Source organism: Budorcas taxicolor, chromosome 20 (assembly GCF_023091745.1).
Source record: "Budorcas taxicolor isolate Tak-1 chromosome 20, Takin1.1, whole genome shotgun sequence".
In the NCBI taxonomy this organism is placed as follows: domain Eukaryota; kingdom Metazoa; phylum Chordata; class Mammalia; order Artiodactyla; family Bovidae; genus Budorcas; species Budorcas taxicolor.
The window spans coordinates 32642504-32665622 of record NC_068929.1 but is presented as its reverse complement, the minus strand read 5'-3'; the positions used below and the strand labels follow the sequence as shown (position 1 = coordinate 32665622).

The window sequence follows — 23119 nt, the reverse complement described above, 5'->3', positions numbered from 1 at the left end:
ATCTGATTTTAAACGTAATCCATATCCATATTTTAAGAATGATCCATTTTTATGCCTTTTAGCAGTGTCTTATACTGGGTTTTATTGCTGCATGTCATTTCCTGAAATCCTAGGAACCAAAATGCCATCAACAAGCACACACAAAACGCTGCCACAGTCTCACAGAAAGCAGAGCTAATGTTCACAGAAGTTTCACTTTATGACTTGTTAAACCTAAATCCCAAAATATAATTCATCCTAAAAAGCATTTCTGTAGCTAGTAAAGTGGCAGTTAATGCCTAGTCAGTGTGTTGCTTTCTTTAGTGCAGGTTTAGTCACTCTGGAGGCCTTTTTGACCCTTATTTTTATGCAGACAATAAAGTTCAGGTTATAATTAATTTTTAAGGTGTGTTTAGAAGGAAAAGAAAATAAAAAAACTAATATGCAGACTCTGAAATTAGGGACTTAACCTCCTTTGCTTGGCGATGGGACTCACATGTTTAGAAACTCCAGTTTCCAAAGCCCTTTCAGGTCCCACCCAGTTTCTAAGCCCTTTCAAGTCCCCCCCATTGCCTAAGAACAATGGATGCCCCATTCAGCAACACATTGGCCAGATTTACTGTTTTTATTCACTGTATTATTTGTTTTCTATGTAATAATTTCCCTTCAGTATTATGAAATGATCTAGTACAGAGAATCTATAATAAATAACCATAACACAAAGAATAACAAAGAGTAAAATTATTACACTAAAATGTCTTTATATATACAAGTTGGAAATACGCAAAAGAATCTTTTTTCTTCAAGCATGATTCTCTGAAATTTCAATATGAGGAAACATATCCCGCATTATTTCACAGAACTAATGATACAAACTAGCAATCGGACCCTACAATTTTGTCAAAGATGGGCAATTGATATGTTAGATAAAACAAATTAATATTACATGATATATAAAAACAACCTCCCAAGGTGAAGGAGCAGTTGCACTGGTTAAGATAAAAATTTGCTGATTAAAGTAGATTTGCTTTGGAAAAGTCTGAATTGGCATAAGACAATTGCTTTACAATCACTAACTTTTTCACTTGACTCAAATTCAATTTTCGACCGTATCTTTTAAAGTTGCAAATGTATCACTTATGTACCAAAAAGAAAAAAAATGAAATTTTTCTTTTTGAACTTCATAAAACTCATTATACATAGCATAGCTGTTCATTTTAAAACCACCATAGTTTAAAATCTCATGATATAGAAACTTTATATAAAGGAAAAGATATGTCTTACCTCTTCCCACTGATGTATGTATCTAATTAACCTTGAAAGTCGTAATAAACGCAAGAGACTGAGAATTTTTGTAAACCTCACAATGCGAAGTGCCCTGGCTGTCTTGTAAACTTCCGAATCCATTCCTTTTTCTACAATGAGAAAGATATAATCCACTGGGATTGATGAGATGAAGTCAACCACAAACCAGCTTTTTAAATAATTCATCTTGATCACTTTAGGGTCCAGGATGATTTCAGAACTGTCTTCATTGACAGTCCCAGTCCTGAAATTCATGATCAAGTCCAAAAGGAAAACTGTATCTGAAGCCACATTGAAAATAATCCATGGTGTTGTTGTCTGTTCTGTAAAGAATGTGATTCCAACTGGTATGATGACCAGATTTCCAACCATCATTATAAGCATTATTAAATCCCAATAAAACCTACAATAAATAAAAGAAATCAGATTTTAAGATGTAGACAATAATCAGTCCTCCCCCTCTCCCACCACCACCATAAAAATTATTATAGAGTCAGACACGACTGAGCACAAGCACAAAGTTAAATAAATGAATGAACAAACTGCTCATTTTGTAAATAAGATAGCTCTTTCAATGGCCACAAAGTTAAATCTAAGTAAAATAAATATATTCCTAAAGCAAGGCAGTGTGACTACAGAATTCTAACAATTATTTGAGAAGAAGTTATAGAAATAAGTTCATGAAGACCCATACCCCCCTTTATCTCATAAAGAAGTAAAAATAAACTCCCTTTATAGTTACAATATGGATGAAAACAGGGAGATCTATATTATAAAGAACTACTTTAAAGAAGACTCTTTGGAGGTGCTTTGAAGTATTTTACATATAAAATCTTCAATCATAGATTAGAATAAACAGTAATAAATAGGGCACATAAAAACTATGGCACTACAAATTTATAACTACAGATTAGGTCAATCACAAATTCTAGAACTGCTACAGCTTCATAGCACTCCAAATATTTAAGCTCTATTTTTCTTAATTTGAAAAGAGAAAACATTATTAATTTTGTTCTGAGGCTAAAAATATTTGAACAGACACTAGGTTTGAAATCAGAATCTACTTAAAATTTGCACTTTTAACACTGCTTAATTGAACAGCTACTTTAAATAGATTGCCACTATTTTTCCAAACAATTATTTGTTTAAAATTTCTGATTTCATTTTCAACATAGCTGTGATTATTAGCTACCTTTTGAAACAGTCCTATCCCACCTTATATTAAAATTAGGAAGTTTATTCCAGGTTAATATTGTACTAATATAGAGTTAAGATTTATCAATATATGACAAATTCATCAAAGATCATTTTAATATTGCTTTCATTTGATTTCTTTAAAGCCTATTGACACTGTCGTTAGGCTAGGTAATAGACCACACTTGTTACAGTACTGGTAAAAGTAAAGAAACAAATCAACTCATACACCTCTATGGTCATAAAACAGTCTACAGAAACATGGGCTACTGCATTCTGGTTGAAGATGTAGTCTCTGAGCAGTTATTTTTTACAAAAATTGTATAAATTTTCATGACAGACATTTCTGTTAACCAAGAAATTTTTATGTTACATTAGTTCTCCTACTTAGACTATTTGGGCTACACTTTTTTAAGGCACACATTTGCATGAACCTTTCAAAGTTATTATCATTCCTAATTATGAGTGACTCTTCAGTTACAAGTAGTAGTACAAGAAAGAACTATAATAGTCTCACTCGGCCCTCATTTCTACTCTCACCTCAGAATTATATAAAAGATTAATGTTTCTCATTTTGAAGATTTCGCCAGTCTTTCTGTCAAAACTTACCTATAGATTTATGGACAAGTATACAAATACCCATGTCAATCATACATCATGCACTGGTAATTACAACAAAATCCTTTCTCTCTCTTTTTTTTTTTCTCCTTTCCTAATGGAAATGCAAAATATGCTATTTAATATACTAAGGACAGAGGAGAGATGTAGATAACATGCGATACTGTAAAAGCTGTTTCACAAAAAATGACATCACTGAAGTCTAAAATGAAATCATGTGTGCCCTGAGGATTTTCGCTTTCCTGGACACTTATCATCTCTTCTCAGGGCTCCACTCTGCTTTTCCCTGAAAGGCTGCTGTTCCCTTGGGTGTCACACATAGCCCTTTTATCTTCTATTCTACACATGCTCTTTGGGCAATATTATACACTCATCCATGTCTTTCATGATTAATTCATAACTGATGACTACAAAATGACTATCTCCAGTCCATTCCTGTCTTCTAAGCCTCCTAATCCTTATAATCACAGTCTAATTAAATCTATCCCCTTGCATATCTCATACTCATGTCAGACAGCACACCCAAGTTCAATCTCATCACCTTCCCTCCCATAAACATCCCTCAGATGTTTCCTATGCCAGAAAATGGTACAATGTTATACCTCATTTGGAACCATCCTAGATGGCTGGAACCAGCCCTAGGTAACCCCTGGCCAAAAATCTACTCCATTTCCTTATTCAATCAATTACCAAGGCTGTTTGGTTCTAACATGTAAGTTGAATTCATCCGTTTGCCCTTTACCATTCCCACTGCAGCTGTCTTCAACCAGAAATTCTCACCAACTGTTTAATTCCGAGAAGAAGTTACTTAAATTATCTAACCCTAAATTTTCTTATCTGTAAAATAAAGATTATTATAGAACCAAATGTTTTTTAAGTACTATATGCAAATCACAGATGCTAGTATATAACAAGCTGTGGCACACAATGCTGGAGTTATACTTAGTATTCATTTACCTTTCCTTGCTTACCAAAAGAAATCCAATTTTGGGAGAGGAGTCAGGAGCCTTTTGAAAAATACTTACTTTTAAAAACATGCTTGTATTTCTGCTTTTTTTTTTTTTAAGGAAAAATCATATTCTACCCTTCTTAGTCAACAGAAATGAAAAGGATAAAGTGTCATCCACTCTTTATTATAGCAATAATGTTTACCACACCATGGCTTTTATTGGTGGTGCTTAGTAAGGATTGAAGCCATTAGATATCTCAATATCAATATGATGCTCGATTAAACTTTATAATTTCCTTTTAAAGTATCATTGACCCTATTTTGCCATCATAAACACAGTTCTGTAGACTCTGCATAATATAACACTTCTTTGGTTAACATGGACTCATCCCTTAGCCTGCAAGGAAAATACAGTTATCACTCACTCTAGAAGTTGCTTTAAAAATCAGCAATGAAGATGTTCCTGAAAACTGACCTCATGAGACTCACACCTCCCTGGCCACGAGTTCTCTTCTTAACTTTTTGCTCTGAAAGTTTCTTTCCCCCTTAACTCAATTTCTATGTCTTGTACATTTTATTACAGAATTGTCTTTCCTACCCACCCCCTTTTTGCATACCCACTGTTATGTCTTGACTTCAGGCAAAGCTAGCTCTTGCTTAGAATATCTCAAAAAGTCTCCTGTCTATGTTATCTGATCAATTCAACCCACAAGTTTCAGAGCAACCATGTAACATGCAACATACACGTGAAAAACCAACATGGACCCTCTCATTTAAGTAAAAACACCAAGGCACTCCCTAATATAGCTTCCTCCTCACTTCTTATCTCTTCTTTAACATTTTATGGTAAGTACCTCATGACTCAAGCAAGATAGTACTTACTTTTAATCACCATCATCATACCTAGGTACATATATAGGAGATATGGTTACTTCCATTCTAGGAATGCCTTTTCCTATCAGCATTCTACCTGTCCTTCAAGTCCCATTCTGGCAATTAATTTTTAGTTGTTTTTTTTTTCTTTACAACCCCCAGAACATTTATTTTCAGTATGTTTCTTATTTCATTTTTGCTCTTGTTACTAATTATTTGAAGCTGAAAACTATCCTATCCTTACATGTATATATGTGTATGACTCAGTCCCTTTGCTATTCATATGAAACTAACATAACACTGTTAACTGGATAGTCCCTGATATGAAATAAAAAGTTAAAATCAACTATTTTGCCTTCTGTTTAACTTCTGCAGTAATGCAGACAGTACCCAGGACAGCAAATGCTAAGAAGATATATTAATTAAATTTTAAGTAGAAACATACAGTTCACGAAGATATTTAAAGAAATCCTTTTGTAATAAGTCAAAGGTCATTAATGTACTAAATACTTTCCTAATATACCTTTTGGGCTTCTCAGGTGACACTAGTGGTAAAAAACCCGCTTGCCAATTCAGGAGACTTAAGAGACACAGGATTGATCCCTGGGTCAGGAAGATCCCCTAGAGAAGGGAACAGCAACACATGCCAGTGTTCTTGCCTGGATAATTCCCTGGACAGAGGAGCCTGGTGGGCTACAGTCCATTGGGTCACAAACAGTCGGACATGATTGGGCAACTAACGTTTTTACTATAGCTTTTATATTATATAACTCTAGATTTTATTGATTGAGGACTTTTATAATATAGGACACATTAAAATACACAGAAAACTAAGAGATTAAAAATATATTCTTCGGTCAGACAGCCTGCAAGCAAACAGTTTTGAATTTGACATCTGGTTTTGAATGTTATAAAACCCCTCTCTTATTCACCCTGCTCTAGGTAGTCTAGGGTTCAAATCTGCGTTAACTGTCAAAGAAGGCAATGGCAACCCACTCCAGTACTCTTGCCTGGAAAATCCCATGGACATGGACGGAGGAGCCTGGTAGGCTACAGTCCATGGGGTCACAAAGAGATGGACATGACTGAGGGACTTCACTTTTACTTTTCACTTTCATGCATTGGAGAAGGAAATGGCAACCCACTCCAGTGTTCTTGCCTGGAGAATCCCAGGGACTGCAGAGCCTGGTGGGCTGCCATCCATGGGGTCGCACAGAGTCAGACATGACTGACGTGACTTAACAGCAGCAGCAGCAGCATTATCTGTATGGTTTGGGGCAGGGTATTTAACTGCTGTGACCTTCAATTTTCTCCTATTCTCAGAGTTTCTCTGCCAGGAGGACTGCATAAAATCACGTATGCAAAGTCTATAGAACTTGTGATATAGAAAGCTAACTTTCTCTATAAATCCAACACTCACCGGAAAACCAAATCTTGACAATTACAATAGAAAAATAACGTAGGTAATCATTTTTGCCTTGTACTAAAAGTAGACACAATTCACAAACTAAAAATGGTATTTCAATGATAATTAATATATCACTAAAAACTATGATCACTTTAATTACTAATAAATGATATTCATAGACAAATTATTTTTATGTTAATCAATTTCCCCCTGTAAGTGTTTAGGAAAAAACTTCTGGTTAAACCCTGCAAATGGTACCAGATACACACATGGCTATATGGTTTTTCTAGTAGTCTTGAGAGTTGGACCATAATTCTTTTGAGGTGCTGGAGAAAACTTTTGAAAGTCCCTTGGACAGCAAAGAAATCAAAGTAGTCAATCCTGAAGGAAATCAATTGAATATTCATTGGAAGGACTGATGCTGAAGCTGAAGCTTCAATACTTCGGCAACCTGATGCAAAGACCCGCATCTTTTTCATTGAAAAAGACTCTGATGCTGATTCTTTTCCTGATCCCTGATGCTGGGAAAGATTGAGGGCAGGAGGAGAAGGGGATGACAGAGGATGAGATGGTTAGAAGGCATCACTGACTCAATGAACATGAATTTGAACAAACTCCAGGAGATAGTGAAGGACAGGGAAGCCTGGCATGCTGCAGTCCATGGGGTTGCAAGAGGTCAGATACGACTTAGCAAATGAGCAACATCTCTTTCACCTATGGTTGAAATCAGCTGATACGATAAACTAGTCCCCATACTCACACTTAAAAGTCTCTCCTAACAATTAAATCTTTAGATGTCAAACATAAATTGGGCATACACTTGTAAACCAACTTATTCATCAACCTAAACAAATAAATAAACAAAGGTCCAGCTGGATTTGCTTTTTTATAAAACACATAGTCTTTGCAATTACACTTCAAATTTTATTTAAAACTGATTCAATTTTCAAAAGTCCAATTAACAGCCTGATTATTGGGCATATATCTCTTGAATAACATGATGTCTTCTCTTAAATGCTATGTCCCCTTCCTAGTACTATTAGTGGCAATTCACACCACCGTCTAGCAGCCAATACCTGAGCTTTGATCTGACAGGTTCCCGGACATCCTCTGTCACCTTACAAATATCATTACTTACACACACAATATGGGGTTAATGTTTTGTAGGACACATGCCTATCCCAAGCCTTGCAAAAAAGTTTTCCAGGTCAGCCCTACTATGGAGTCTAATGCCTTGTTGTTTCAAGGGTCTAATTCATGTCTAAAGGGGGTGGGGTATGAAGGTATCAGAAAACACAGTCAAATATAGGTATTTTGAAGTGAAAATACACTACCTTTCTCAGTACAGTAAATATCCCAATTTGTAGGAAAGTTTAGCTTAACTTATGGATAAAATTAATTTAAACCATATTTGAAGACAAATGCTTTCCAGTAAACAGCAATTTACCCAATAAGAACTTGAGTAGGGTGGGAGGTACATTATGTTTTAGCTAATCTTATTTATTAAAATGAGCTAATGGGACAGAAATTTAATTCCTAAAAAGGTATTGGATCTGTCCCAGGCCAGGAAGAAGTAAACAGGTTTGTTCTGCTTCCCCCTTCCTCTGAAACTGCAGTTTTTTCTTTGTGTGTTAATTTTCTTCCATAATGGCCCTATATTGGTCCATATACTCTCATTTGTGGCATTTTAAAATTCTGTTCACTCCTCCCCCAAAACCTTCAGTTTCTATGACTTGGCATTTTCATAATTCTTCACTCATATTTATATATTAGCAGAAATTAACTTTCCTCAAGCTATACCTGACATCCCTTTTTCCACCATTAAAGTGGGCATTCTATAAGATTAGGTCACCCCATATTTCCCCCCCCTCTTCACTCTCTCGTTGGTTTCATCAGCCACACATGCTCACCTGATATGGTAATGTGAATGGTTATCACTGGCCTTAACCTCTGAGATAAACTGATGCATTTCTAATTACATCCTGCAAAGTTAGTGGCCTCTGAGTATCCCAGTGGAACAGCCATCTCAAAGACTGAAATCCAAACCAATGAACCTTACAGCCTTAAAATAATTCTCCTGATATTATGTATGCTTATTGTAGCGTAGCTTCTTTTTTTTTTTTTCTGTTAGCCAGCCACTAAGCAGAAAATTTTTAAATTATCCTTGATCCCTCTGTCATCCCAATTCTGGCCTTTGGTCATTTGCCCAGGCTTACATTCCTTCTAATACAATAGTTTTCATATTCAGCTTTTCACTTTGTTCCAATGCCATCATCCTTTATTAAGTTTATATCATTATTCCGCTTACTAATTTTTCTGTTTCTACCTGCCCCAGGAAATTACTTCCTATTTATATCTACCAGACTTTTCCTATTGCTTGCAAAATGAAATGTAATCATTCAAAATCCTTCAGAGTATGCACCAATCCTGTATCCTGAAGCTTATCTTTTTGTACACAGATGATCCTCAGCTAAATTCACAGTGGGGGAAGGAGAGGGTAGGACAGGCTGAGAGTAGCGCTGACATATATATATACGATCCCATGTGTAAAACAGATAGCTAGTGGGAAGCGGCTATGTATACTTAAGCTGGGTAACGTTGTTGTACAGTAGAAACCAATACAACATTGTAAAGCAATTATTAAAAAAAAATTAAATAAACTTAAGAAAAAGAGTGTTTTTCAGACTCTGTCTTTGCCATTGCCAAACAAATGTCTGGGATTTTCTTTTCCCAAAACCCAAACTCTACCTTTACATTAATGGTCAGCTTAAATATCAGTTTCTTCAGATTACCTTCTTTTATTCCATTCCCAGATGAGCTGGAGTTTTGTCTTCTCCCTGCCCCAAACTCCTATCTCAAGTTCTCTTTGTGAATTCCAGCATTTGAGGGCACTGACTAGTGAACACTGAATACCACACCATAATGAGATGTCAGCAATAATTTGATAAAGACCATTTAATAAAAGATGTCTGAAAATACTGCCTTTGTGCTTATTCCAAGCCAAACTCTATGCCAGTTTTCTTTACACTTAAATTTATGTTAGAGTGTTTATTACAATATTATAAGACTTTAATTAAAATATATATGATCACTTGTTCTTTTGTATGATTTGGAAATTAATAGCTATGTATTTTTTACTTCTTCTTGAGTGGTATGTCATATTTTTAGCCATATTTTCTTGCTTTAAAAAACAGGAAAAAATGATGTAATTCATGGATACTTTCATTATATTATTCAAATTTACTTCAAATGAAGGCTACAACTTTTATTCCTCTGAACCAAAACATGTGCTTATCCTTAAATTTCCCATATGAAATCTATTTCTATAAGTCTGTAGCTTTAATCAGAAGTTACAGAATGAAGAACTCCCTGAGAATTAAGTAGTCCTATGCTGTGGTATTCTCTTTACGATGACATATAGATATTACATAAAAATAAAAACCCTAAATGTATAAAATGTGAGTAGAAAATGTATAAAATAGCTCCTACTCTTTTTTAGAGTCCCTTAAAAAGTCTAGTTTAAAACTATTTCTTAGCTTCTTAGTATTTTTTTTAATCAAGTGATTTTTTAAAAATTTTACTCTACTTGACTCTCAGCATTTAATTCTTTAAGGAAAGCAAAAATACTGTCAGAAGACATGTCAACCAAAATGTATTCTAGTATCATTTATTCTAGTATAAGATTCACTAAGTTGAGTCTATTCTTAACTGTTTCCAGGGACAGACTAAAGGCCATTAGGTGATCACGCTGATGGATGGTCCCATGACATAGACAGTGAACACAACTTTATTTTGAAGCTCAGTTAAATGACTATCAATTGCGAAGGGCTTTATATTTGATGATATACTTTCATCTGACCAATCTGAAATTTTGAGAAGAAGGAAGGTGACTGATTTCTCCCTGTCTAAATGCGTGGCTAACTAAAGGTGTATTCAGATTTGGAGTTTCCACTCCAAAATAATTCTTCCCTCATTGCTAACATAATCTTCTCATCACACTGCTTATTCTCAGATCATCCATTTTATCTCTCTTGTTGCTGATAATGCAAGTCACTTCCCCTGTGTTTCTCATTGCTCAGTAGATCTCAGTAAGCCTTCATCTTCTTTGTTCATTCTAACCTGCTGATGCCATGTAGTTTTTTGCATTATTGCTCCAGTTTGAGGGTGTGATTTAAGGTTCAGAATGAATATCCAAGCACATTATTGTGTCTGGAATTCTGCAAAATGTCTACACTTTATGGATGTGTTGGAATGCGCTGATGATCCTCATTTTTGTATATAATGATACCTCATTGAATTTTGAAAAAGAAAGAACATCAAGGCACTGACGTATAAGTAATATTCATTAGATAACAGGCATTTTGTAAACAATTTTGATTGCAAAATTTATTTTGATACTCAAAACAACCAGAGACATGGGCAGCGTAATCTAAATTTAACAAAAGGAAACAATCTCATCCAGCGAAAGATCTTTCTTAAATTCTTGTAGCAGGAAATAAGAAAACGGCCTTGAACCCATGACCAATTCCCATGTTTATACTCCTTCTACAATATTTAAAGCCTGAATAAATGATTCAAGGATTTTAAGTGGCATTAAAAAAAAATGCTTTCTCACAATATAGCCACACATTCACCTGTCCTTATTCAGTCACCATGTGAAATGAGAACAAAATTGTTTTCACAAGAAGTGTAAGCACTGGCCTTTGTATTTTCCATGCAGAAGCCATTGAGAGCTTAGCTATATCTCCAGAGATGTATGCCCAGTAGCACACATCAAATAAAAGAGCTTTGGGATTACCTGTTTCAAACTCTTTTCACCTTGGCCTGCAAAGATACCTCACTAGTGTATAAAGCAAAGTCAGTTCAGAAGCTCTATAGATAAGAAACACTTGGAAAACTAGAGTCAAATTTAGTACCAAGCAAATATTTTCTCCAAATACATTATACTAATTCCAAAAAATATCTTCCACATAGCAGAAAGATACATTCTGAGAAATGGAAACATAAATGACGTACAAATTCTATACTTAAGAACTTCCAACTTAATGGAAAAAGGAAAACTTGTACTTATTAAATAAGACTAGAAGAGAATTTAAGACCTGGTCATAAATAGTACACTGCAGGTACTATGGGTTTTCAAAAGAGAAAAATCACTGGTCATCTGTTTAAAGAAACTACAATTATTAAAGAAACTCAAAGACAGCATTTGCTGAGGACTTCTTGAGGTTGCCTTTTACTCGTGGCACAACCATTAATTTATGAACATGTACGTTCTGCTTTCTGAGCTTGTCCTTATGCATACAAAGAGAATTAGGCACAACCATAGTCCTCAAGAAAATAAAGACTAGGAAAGACAATCAGTAGTGTTTCTAAAACAGACTTAGAAAAAGCCTTCCTAAGGCACACAAGAGAAGGAAATGGCAACCCACTCCAGTGTTCTTGCCTGGAGAATCCCGGGGATGGGGGAACCTGGTGGGCTTCCGTCTATGGAGTCGCACAGAGTCGGACACGACTGAAGCGACTTAGCTTAGCAGACTTAGCAAGGTACACAAAGGAGAGAATGCTCAAGTCTTCCTTGGCGGAAGGAGAGGTGGGCAGGGTTCACAGAGTGTTAATTTATACCTTCCCTACACAACTGCAAAAACTCGTCTGGCCTAGACAATTCAGTTCAGTTGTTCAGTCGTGTCCAACTCTTTGCAACCCCATGAACTGCAGAGCACCAAGCCTCCCTGTCCATCACCAACTCCCAGAGCCTACCCAAACTCATGTCCATTGAATCGGTGATGCCATCCAACCATCTCATCCTCTGTTGTCCCCTTCTCCTCCTGCCTTCAATCTTTCCTAGCATCAGGCTTTTTTCAAATGACTCAGTTCTTCGCATCAGATGGCGAAGAATTGGAATTTCAGCTTCAACATCAGTCCTTCCAATGAACACTCAGGACTGATCTCCTTTAGGATGGACTGGTTGGATCTCCCTTCAGTCCAACGCACTCTCAAGAGTCTTCTCCAACACCACAGTTCAAAAGCATCAATTCTTCGGCCCTCAGCTTTCTTTAGAGTCCAACTCTGATATCCATACATGACCACTGGAAAAACCATAGCCTTGACTAGACAGACCTTTTTTGGCAAAGTAATGTGTCTGCTTTTTAATATGCTGTCTAGGTTGGTCATAACTTTCCTTCCAAGAAGTAAGCATCTTTTAATTGCATGGCTGCAATCACCATCTGCAGTGATTTTGGAGCCCAGAAAAATAAAGTCAGCCACTGTTTCCCCATCTATTTGCCATGAAGTGATGGGACCGGATGCCATGATCTTCGTTTTCTGAATGTTGAGCTTTAAGCCAACTTTTTCACTCTCCTCTTTCACTTTCATCATGAGGCTGTTTAGTTCACTTTCGGCCATAAGGGTGGTGTCATCTACACTATACCTCAAACATTTATTGACCAACAAAATCGTTAGTCTCTAGGCTGACACTAGGCAGTTGCTGGATTTGCCACAGGAATGCCAAGTGAAATAGTTACCAAAAAGGGAGATACAGGGAATGAATGCCATGGAAAAGGTAAAAGCCCTGGTGATGTATTTAATCCCTCAGTTAATGCTTTAGTTCCAAGGCAGTACAAACTGTTTTCTCTCCATAAATTTTAAAACTTGGCTTTCCAGTTAAAATGAAAGATCATGATCGAGGATAGCCAAGAATGTGATCAAATCAAAGCTCAATTTAAAAACGCTAAGTTCTGCTTATAGTTATAAATTTTACAATACCATATTCTTTTCCTCAAAATACTTTTAAAAATAATATCCATTTATTTAACAGTCAACTTCTGAAGGTAAAGATTGATTTCCACAGATTCTAGGTTCTATGTGGATAAATAGGAGTAATACTTCCATTTAGTTGACATTTTTCCCTAAAACAATGATACTGAAAGATGTTATTTCCTACTTGAATTGCATTGAGATTTTCACCCACTTCCAGCTGCATGTTATCTGAGGAGCAGAAGGAGTGATGTGTTGAGGAAGAAAATGCTTCTACCAGGAGCATATGCTGCCAGGTCTGTAACAAGTTACCAGGGTGTGTGGGCAGAGTAGCATTTGTTGTGGAATACTTAAGAATTGAAGACCAAATTTCTATAATAGTCTGGGCAACTCACACAAACACTGGGACAAATATTAAGCAGAATTGCCAGGATAATGAGAAATTTAAGACACCTACAAAGGAATCAAATGAAATACACTCCAGTCCACTTCAGTCCCCACCGACAACTCATATATGTACTTTTCTGCATAGTTCTAACTAGAAATGTTTGGCCTCTCTTCATTCACCTCACCCTTCTTCATTCAATGGTACTTACCAAAGCTTTTTTTTTTTCTTCTTCAAAAAGCAATAGGAGGTTGCTCAGCAGATAACTGAATACCATTAACATATTGAAGATACATGTGCTTTTCCTGTAGCCCAGTGACTTGAAGGAAAATGTTACACTTATTAAAAACTTACTAACTTCTGCAAGAAGATTTTGTGATTTGTACATTTTGCACATTTCAGTTCATGGCTTCCACCTTCAGGTAGAAGTGATAGGTTGGGTGTTTAGTTTCTTCAACAGCTAAAAAGCAAATACAAAACAAGAAACTTGTAAAGAAATAAAATCTCAGACTTGTTTTGGTGCAGAGAGATAACTGAAAAAAAAAAAGTGAAGATTCAAGAACTGATCTTATATAGGTATCAAAGATAGCAATTCTAGGAATAATTATTTTGTTGTGTTTTGCGATTACTAACTCAAAAGTCTTTATTGTGATTACTAACTCAAAAGTCATATGGTCTATATGACAATATAAAGAATAAAAGAAAATATTAACCTATAGAATAGTTTTATGAGAATTAAATCATGCCAAAACTGTTGGCAGTTTAAAATTTGTATAAATGTCTTAATTTACATTTCTACCTGTGTCTGACATTTTTTTTCACTAATCCTCAACCTGATCAAGGAGCTTTAGACAAGCTAATCTAATTGCTAATCCTCCATGCGTCCTTTTCTTGATTTCTTCTGCCTAGTTCCTCCCTGCAAGTGCTTGGAATACACTTCAGCACCTTACTTCTCTTCTTACCCTTTTCCATCCTCAAATGGACCAGCAATTCCTTCAGCCCAGTCCTAAATTCTCTAAGCCAGTCTCTCTTCTTTTTCTTCTACTTGTGTGGCACATGAACCTTCATTTCAGTTCAGTTCAGTTGCTTAGTCGTGCCGGACTCTTTGCAACCCCATGGACTGCAGCACATAAGGCCTCCCTATCCATCACCAACTCCCGGAGTTTACGCAAACTCATATCCATCGAGTTGGTGATGCCATCCAACCATCTCATCCTGTCGTCCCCTTCCTCTCCCGCCTTCAATCTTTCCCAGCATCAGGCTCTTTTCAAATGAGTCAACTCTCCCATCAGGTGGCCAAAGTATTGGAGTTTCAGCTTCAACATCAGTCCTTCCAATGAACACTCAGGACTGATCTCCTTTAGGATGGACTGGTTGGATCTCCTTGCAGTCCAAGGGACTCTCAAGAGTCTTCTCCAACACCACAGTACAAAAGCATCAATTCTTCTGTGCTCAGCTTTCTTTAGAGTCCAACTCTCACATCCATACATGACTACTGGAAAAACCATAGCCTTGACTAGATGGACCTTTGTTGGCAAAGTAATGTCTCTGCTTTTTAATATGATGAATGTATTAACCCTAATCTAAGAACAAGCAATAGCATCTCCAAAATACCTTTACGGATCGGAAGTTGCGGGGGGAGGGTCAAGTTTTCAATGTGGGAAAGGGATTTAAGAGGAATTTGAAGTAAAACTATTTCCTTAGCCAGCACACTGTTTTTAATTAATTTGGGGTCAATAAAAAATAACAACATATCCCAAAGAGACTTACTCACACATCATACAAGACTGCAAAAATCATTTATTTGGGTGAGCATAAACTCTCACAAGCCATCTCTTGATATTTTTTTGGAAGGTAAGGATCATGTATTCTATTACATTTAAAGAAAACCTGCAACAGTGCAAGGCACACAGTAAGCCCTAGAGAAGCATTCATGGACTGAGTAAAGAAATTACCTCCAGGCATGGCCAGGTGCCCCAGGTATACAATCGTTAAGTACCTTTGTTTTTCTTTCACACAGAAAAAAATGTTTTGTATTTTTTATGTGTATAGGGACAATTTTTTAAGGTCTATCTCTCCAACTACAATGGATGTACCATGGTCAGGAACCACATCTGTTTCTCCGTTCCACTGGGTGCCCACTGTCGAATTCAATGCCTGCAACTGCAGTGATTTCTCTAAACATCTACTGAATAAATGATGCATGAATACTCAGGGCTTTAAGAAATAAAGGCACAGTATTGGAATTTCAGTCTACAAGTATCCGTTCCTCGAGTATTTCATTCTTAATATCAGGAAAACATGGACAAGCTAGAAGATATCCAAAAGAGAATAAGGGGAAAAGAAAATTAAAGAAATGAAAACCTTCCTTGTGAGGAAAGACTTAAAAAGCTGAATACATAAAGCTGGACTAGATTAAAACTGAAGAAATGTGAACAGATTCCACACATTTTTTAAAGTAAAAAAGGACCTAAACAGTAGAGTGAGAGCATAGAGGAGGAGACATGGAACTCAGAGTGGCTGGTCTCACAAACCCCACAGCTTCCAAGAAATCAGTCACAGAGGGCAAAACAAGAAAGTGTGTTGTGCTTGGAAGAATATCTTTCAAACACCTTGGGCCCCTGAGGCATCCAAGTGGCTTGTCTTGAGATCAGAACCCAAGGATTGTTTGGTCTTCAACCCACCCAGAGATCTGTGATGGTTTCTACTGAGTGGAAACTTGCCATTCTCACATTGCTTGTGGTAAAACAAACACTCAAGGGAAAACGCTTTGTTTCTTATACTATAGTATAAGACAAATAGTATAAATTTGTCTTATAGTATTTCTCCTTTGAGTAGAAACTATAGGTCAGATTTTAAAAGAATTTTTTAAAGGTATGTCATTTTAGAATGACAAACCCATTCACATTAAAAACTATTGGGTTTTCCAAAAAGCCATGATGTAAGACTCAAAGAATTGTGTTAGTTATCAGAAAATCTGCTTCAAGCTTCAGATGCCTCTAACTAGCCATGTGATCTTGGTTAAGACACATACCATTTTGTTTCAGATTTCTCCTCTGTAAATGTAATAAAACAGTTTATGTATGTCCCACAGAACGGCTGAGTAAATACAATGAAAATGATTATTGTGAAATTACTTTGTGAATACTAAGTTGTTTCATAGCAATAGGGAAATAGCTATTGTCTGACAAACTCCTACAGTGTCCTAGTAGTTTGACAGCTGATTTGAAAGGTAACAAAATAGTATTATAATGGTGATTCCCCTCACTAGTGTTAGTTCCTAGAATTTCAGCAAGTTACCAATACAATTAAGAGAATTCTAGAATGTTCAGGTTGATAACTTGTAAAAAATTTCATGTTGATATTGGACATGGTTTTTTTTTCAATATGTGTTTTACAATTTAATATAATGTAAATTTGTTGAGGACACCAGTCTAATTTTTTTTTCAGCATGTTTGATACTGTACTAGTACTTAAAATGCCCCAACTTATGGTTATTTTTCTTGGAATTTTTTGGAAAACCTAAAAACAGTATCGTTTATGCCATGGCTATAGCACAGTTTTCCTTATAGCATAGGAATGAATTACTGAAAAATAGTTGGTATTATCAAAATAGATAGACACAAATGCAAAATTATATATTTCTTTCTGGCTCCATCCCAAATATGTTCCACTGAAAATGCACCCTAGATAGTGGAGTCATAAATTGGGCTTAAATATCCATTTCTTAAATTCCTACCTTTATGGATACTAGTAGACAGGTAAGCATTCTATTGAGAAACAGAAGTCTTATTTAATAAGCATAACGTTCATTTTTTGCTTTAGTATTTTCCAACTTAACTGCTCTTTCTTTTAAAATAAATGTATAGAAAAATAATAGTTATGTCTCTAAGCCAAAAATAGTAGTCTGTTATCTTGTCAGTGGTATTTTTATTATTGATCAAGACAAATTTATTGGTACTAAGAAAGAAAAAAAAAAACTACTTAAGAATAAGCCTATAAGAATAATTCAATCAGAAAGAAGACTAGGTTGGATGAAGAAATGCTGAAATTCTGATATCTAATATTATCTCACCCTTATAACATTGAGAAAAATCCCCTTATTATGGGTCTCTATCTTCTCCCCTATAGAAAGTAAACCTAGATGGGCACCAACAATCTTCTCAAATCTAAGAATTTTTAGGACTTATCTGTGTATCAGAGCAAGAAACAGAGAGAATTGAAGCCATCTTTAAGAAATTTAATATGAAAACTAAGTGGGAAAGGGAGAGAAGAAAAGAAAGAGTAGTTGGGTGGAGGAAAAGAAAGACTGGGAGACTGGGGTTGGTAGACAAAAACAATTATGATAGCTCAGTTGGTAAAGAATCTGCTGGTGATGCAGGAGACCCCAGTTGGATTCCTGGGTCGGGAAGATCCACTGCAGAAGGGACAGGCTACCCACTCCAGTATTCTTGGGCTTCCTTTGTGGCTCAGCTGGTCAAGAATCCACCTGCAATGTGGACCAGTAATCCTGCAATCCATGGACCAGTAAAGAATCAGACAGGAATGAGCAACTTTCACTTTCAATTTCATAGAATGGATAAACAATAAGGTCCTATTGCATAGGATAGGGAACTATATTCAATATCCTGGGATAACCATAATGGAAAAGAATATAAAAGGATGGAGGTATGTGTATAAACTGAGTCACTTTGCTGTACAGGAGAAATTAGCATGACATTGTAAATCAGCTATATTTCAATGAAAAATAAATTAAGAAAAAGAGTAAACAATCCTTGTGAGAGAAAAATAAAATATGACTGGATTTGTGGAGAAGGAAGTTAAAGGAGTCAAATATGCCAGAGAAACTAGAAAATGACAACATGAAAACTTGGAGAGTAGAGGTGGGAAAGATTATAAGATCAGTTTTAGAGATAATGAGTTGAGTATGGTTAATATTTACATGACAGAAGACAGAGAATTGTAATATTCTAGAACTCAGAAGGGGTGTCAGAGCTGGGGAAACAACTTTAAGAATCTTTGTGTGGATTTGAAACAGGAACCATGGGAGAATATGAGTCTTTACAGAGGACACTTTGACAGTAAGGAGGAAACAGCCAAAGTGATGGTCATAAGCCAAGTCCCTCCTTGGGCAATAAGAATATGAACCAGAAAATGAGGCTGCGATGGAACCTCTGAGAGGAAGCAGTGTTTAGCATGGAGAGTACAAAGAGACATCTTTCCAAGAATGATGGAGTGACTAACCACAGAGAGCTAACTTTAGGTCTTACATCTCTTTACAAATCTTTACAACTAATATATTTCTCTGCCACTTACTTGCACCATTGTGACAGGAAAGTTTTTCTAAACTGAAAACTGAATATTTTATATGATTCAGTTTTAGGAATAAATACATATTTACATAAGTCTGTCATTAGGCTAGATTTCAGTAATATAAGCCAACAAAAGTCAAGAAATCATGCATTAATAATCACAATGATCAGTGTGAAATGCTATCTTGGAATAATTCTCTAAATTTAGTATTAGTAGTGGCATATTTTGACTTCAATCCAACTAAATTTTATTTCAATTCAATAAAAATTGTGATGTCTTATACTTCACAATGAATCATGACAAGTGTAAGATGTATGAAAGTCACTAATAAACAAGATACAACATGATCAATTTGGATGACAATTAACAGAATATAAACAAAGCCACTCTGGAAATTCAGGAGAAAGAGAAAGTAGTTAGTTCAGGGACTGGAAGAAGCTGCAGAGAAGTGACATTTAGCTGACTCAGGGATTTGATAGGTAAAGACTATGTCAGGGCTAAAGAGAACATTTGAGATGGAAAAAGAAATGAATTAGAAAGGAAGTAAATACAGAGACTATAACTTCAGAATTTGACTTATTCTTGGAAGAATAGGTGATCAAATATATTTGCTGTATTGATGAATGAGTAAATTAATGAATTAGCAGGCAAGTCTTGTTAATTAGGATGTAGATGGGATCAAAATGAATGAATGCGATTTTGGTCATTAATACTATTGTTCTCTGCCCACATAGAAGAGTTAAGAAGAATCACTGTCTTCACTTAAAAACCTGCACTCAAACTGCAGAAGCCTGACTTTGCAAATTATTAAAAACTGTGCATAAAATACTTGGTCTAAAATTTCATAATTCCTTACATGTGACACTACAGACACTTCAACAGCTATGGTATCAGAAAAATCTTGAAAATTTGCATATTGATCATCTAAATATTTCCAAAGTTTTAATGTTGTTTTCACAGTAAGTGTGTATAAGGACTACATTCATCTGCATGTGCACAGATTAGCTCTTCATCCAACAACAGGCTCATGGACAGTGATGGGTAGTTGAAGATTCATAAACACAGAAGTAAAATGAGTGAAGAAATGAGTAATAATAACTGAATGACCTTAACAGCTGGCTGATTTTTCTAGACTCAGCCAGTAACTACTACTGGTAATTCAGACGGTGAAGCATCTGTTTGCAAATCAAACCTGGGTTTGATCCTTGGGTTGGGAAGATCCCCTGCAGAAGGGAGTGGCTACCCACTCTAGTATTCTTGCCTGGAAAATTCCATGGACAGAGGAGCCTGGCGGGCTACAGTCATGGGGTAGCAAAGAGTCGGCCATCATCACTGAGTGACTAACATTTTGTGTGATGAATTCCTAAAAATTTATTTGAAGACAAAAAATGGAACACATCTGGCTGGATAGGAGAAAGAAGGGGTTGATGAAGCTAGATCTGACAGATAGGATTTGGACCGGCAAAATGAAAGGGGCAGGGGAAATAAAATATGCCACTATGGTAGAAGAGTGGAAATATTTGAAAGACTGTGCAGGTAACAACCTTTGTAGAGCCGAAGAGTAAATCCTGAAAAGAAGTTGGAATTAGAGAGAAATACACACAATGGAGCCATTAGAAAGCAATGTAAAAGTGGCTGAAAGAATTTGGAGTCAATACACAATACAATAAGACAACTTGGAAATTCTTGAATAACTAAGTGGCATAATGAAATATGAGCTTTTCTTTTACAAAATTGCTTTGAAAGCAATGTAAATGATAAATTAGAATGGAAAACAGTTCCGTTAGAGGGAAGATATGGTATAACTATATTGAACTGGATTAATACGATGGTGTGAATTAATTCTGGACATTCTGGAGTGTGAAGTCAAGGGGGTCAAGTCAAGTGCTTAAGAAGCACTACTGTTAGAAAAGCTAGGGGATATGATGAAATTCCAGCACAATTATTCAAATCCCTAAAGGACGATGCCATCGAGGTTTTGCACTCATTATGTCAGCAAATCTGGAAGACCCAGCAGTGGCCACAGGACTAGAAAAGGTCACTCCTCATCCCAAATCTCAACCAGAAACGAACCAGAATTTGAGTTCTCTGACAAGAGGAGGTGATCGGTCTCCAATCCGCAGCTCGGGCTGAGGCCCTTAGACCAGATGCTTGTGTCCAGGACCAGTGGACTAGATAACAGGGGAAGGGTAGGAAGGGTTAAGGAGAGGAAAGAGAGAGTGGAAGAGAGAGGTCAATAAAGTCTCTTGTTCCTTACCGGTCGGGGCACTCTGGCCAGTTGTCCATGTCAGGAGGAGACCAGGGACAAAAGGGTCCCAGTTGTGGCTGCTGGGTCTGGTCCATTAGCAGGCAAGCTGGCCCCTGAGTACCCCAAGTGGTTGGGATGTCAGTTGCACTGAAGAAGAGTCCCCGCCAGAGCGGCCATTTGTTGCAGGAAGAGGGACCCCTTCCAGAGCCCGAAACTGGGCTCTTGTCTAACACTCGGAAATGAATTGTCCAAGGAGACACATGTGCTGACAAAGCAAGAGATTTTATTGGGAAAGGGCACCCGGGTGGAGAGCAGTAGGGTAAGGGAACCCAGAACAGCTCTGCCACCAGTTTTATGGTGATGGGATTACTTTCCCCATTGTCTTTAGCCAATCATCTGACTCAGAGTCCTTTCTGGTGATGCATGCCTTGTTTAGCCAAGATGGATGTCAGAGAGAAGGATTCTGGGAGGTGGTGGGACATGCAGTGTCTCCTTTTGACCTTTCCTAAACTCTTCCAGTTGATGGTGGCTTATTAGTTCTGTGTTCCTTACCAGGACCTCCTGTGGTAAAACAACTCATGCAAATGGATACTATGGTGACTGGCCACGGTGGGTGGTTTCAGTCAGTGTGCTTCCCCTAACAGAAACAAAGAATGTGCTAACCACCAAACAATCACATTCATCTCCCATGCTAGTAAGGCCATGCTTAAAAACTCGCATGCTAGGCTTTAGCATTATTCGAATCAAGAACCTCCAGATGTCCAAGCTGGGTTTAGAAAAGGAAGAAAAACTAGAGATCAAACTGCCAACATTTGCTGGATTACAGAGAAAGCAAGGGAATTTCAGAAAAACATCTATTTCTGTTTCATTGACTACACTAAAGTCTTTGTGTGGATCATGACAAACTGTGGAAAGCTCTTAGAGAGATGGGAATACCAGACCATCTTACCTGTCTCCTAAGAACCTGTATGTGGGTCAAGAAGCAACAGTTAGAACCCTGTATGGAACAAATGATTGGTTCAAGATCAAGAAAGGAGTACAACAGGCTGTCTGCTGTCACCTTTTTGCTTAACCTATACACTGCGCAAATCATGAGAAATGTTGGGTGGATGAGTTACAAGCTGGAATCAGGATAGGTGGGAGAAAGATCACAAACCTCAGAAATGCAGATGCTACCACTCTAACTGCAGAAAGTGAAGAACTGAAGAGCCTTTTGATGAGGGTGAAGGAGAAGAGTAAAAGAACTTGCTTAAAACTAAGTATTAAAAAAACTAAGATCATGGCATCCAGCCCCATTACTGCATGGCAAATAGGAGGGGAAAGGTGGAAGCTGTGACAGATTTCCTCTTCTTGGGCTCCAAAATCACTCTGGACAGTGACTGCAGCCATGAAATCAGAAGATAATTGCTTCTTGGCAGGAAAGTGATGACAAACCTAGACAGTGCATTGAAAAGCAGAGACATTACTCTGCCGACAAAGATCTATATAGTGAAGGCTATGGTTTTCCCAGTGGTCATGTATGGTAGTGAGAGCTGGACCGTAAAGAAAGCAGAATGCCAAAGAATTGATGTTTTTGAACTATGGTGCTAAGACTCTTGAGAGTCCCTTGGACAGCAAGGAGATCAAACCAGTCAATCTTAAGGGAGATCAACCCTGAATATTCACTGGAAGAACTGATGCTGAAGCTGAAGTTCCAGTATTTGGTTATCTGATGCAAACAGACGACTCATTGAAAAGTCCCTGATGCTGGGAAAGATTGAGGGCAGAAGGAAAAAAGGATGTCAGAGGATGAGATGGCTGGACAGCATCAGTGATGCAATGAACATGAACTTGGGGAAACTCCGGGAGATGGTGAGGGACAGGGAGGGCTGGCATGCTGCAATCCATGGGGTCGCAAAGATCTGGGCACGACTAGGTGACTGAACAACAATGGTATTATGAGGTGATGAGGATGATGAGAGTTTGATTTGGTTGAAGACAGTGGGAATAAAGGAAAAGGGGGGAAAGTTCTGCTTTTGCCAATACTGAGTGTAAAAAATGGAAGAAAAGATGGAAAGGGAAGCTGATTCTAAGATTTCCAGCCAGAGAACATTG

General features: G+C 37.0%; 1 protein-coding gene across 1 annotated transcript in view; it reads right to left on the bottom strand.

Moving 5' to 3' along the window:
- HCN1 (hyperpolarization activated cyclic nucleotide gated potassium channel 1) overlaps positions 1-23119 on the bottom strand; it is a 447227-nt gene that overhangs the window by 392528 nt on the left and 31580 nt on the right. Inside the window, 1 exon segment of the mRNA XM_052659217.1 lies at positions 1264-1687. Within this exon segment, the coding sequence (XP_052515177.1) occupies positions 1264-1687 (424 nt within the window).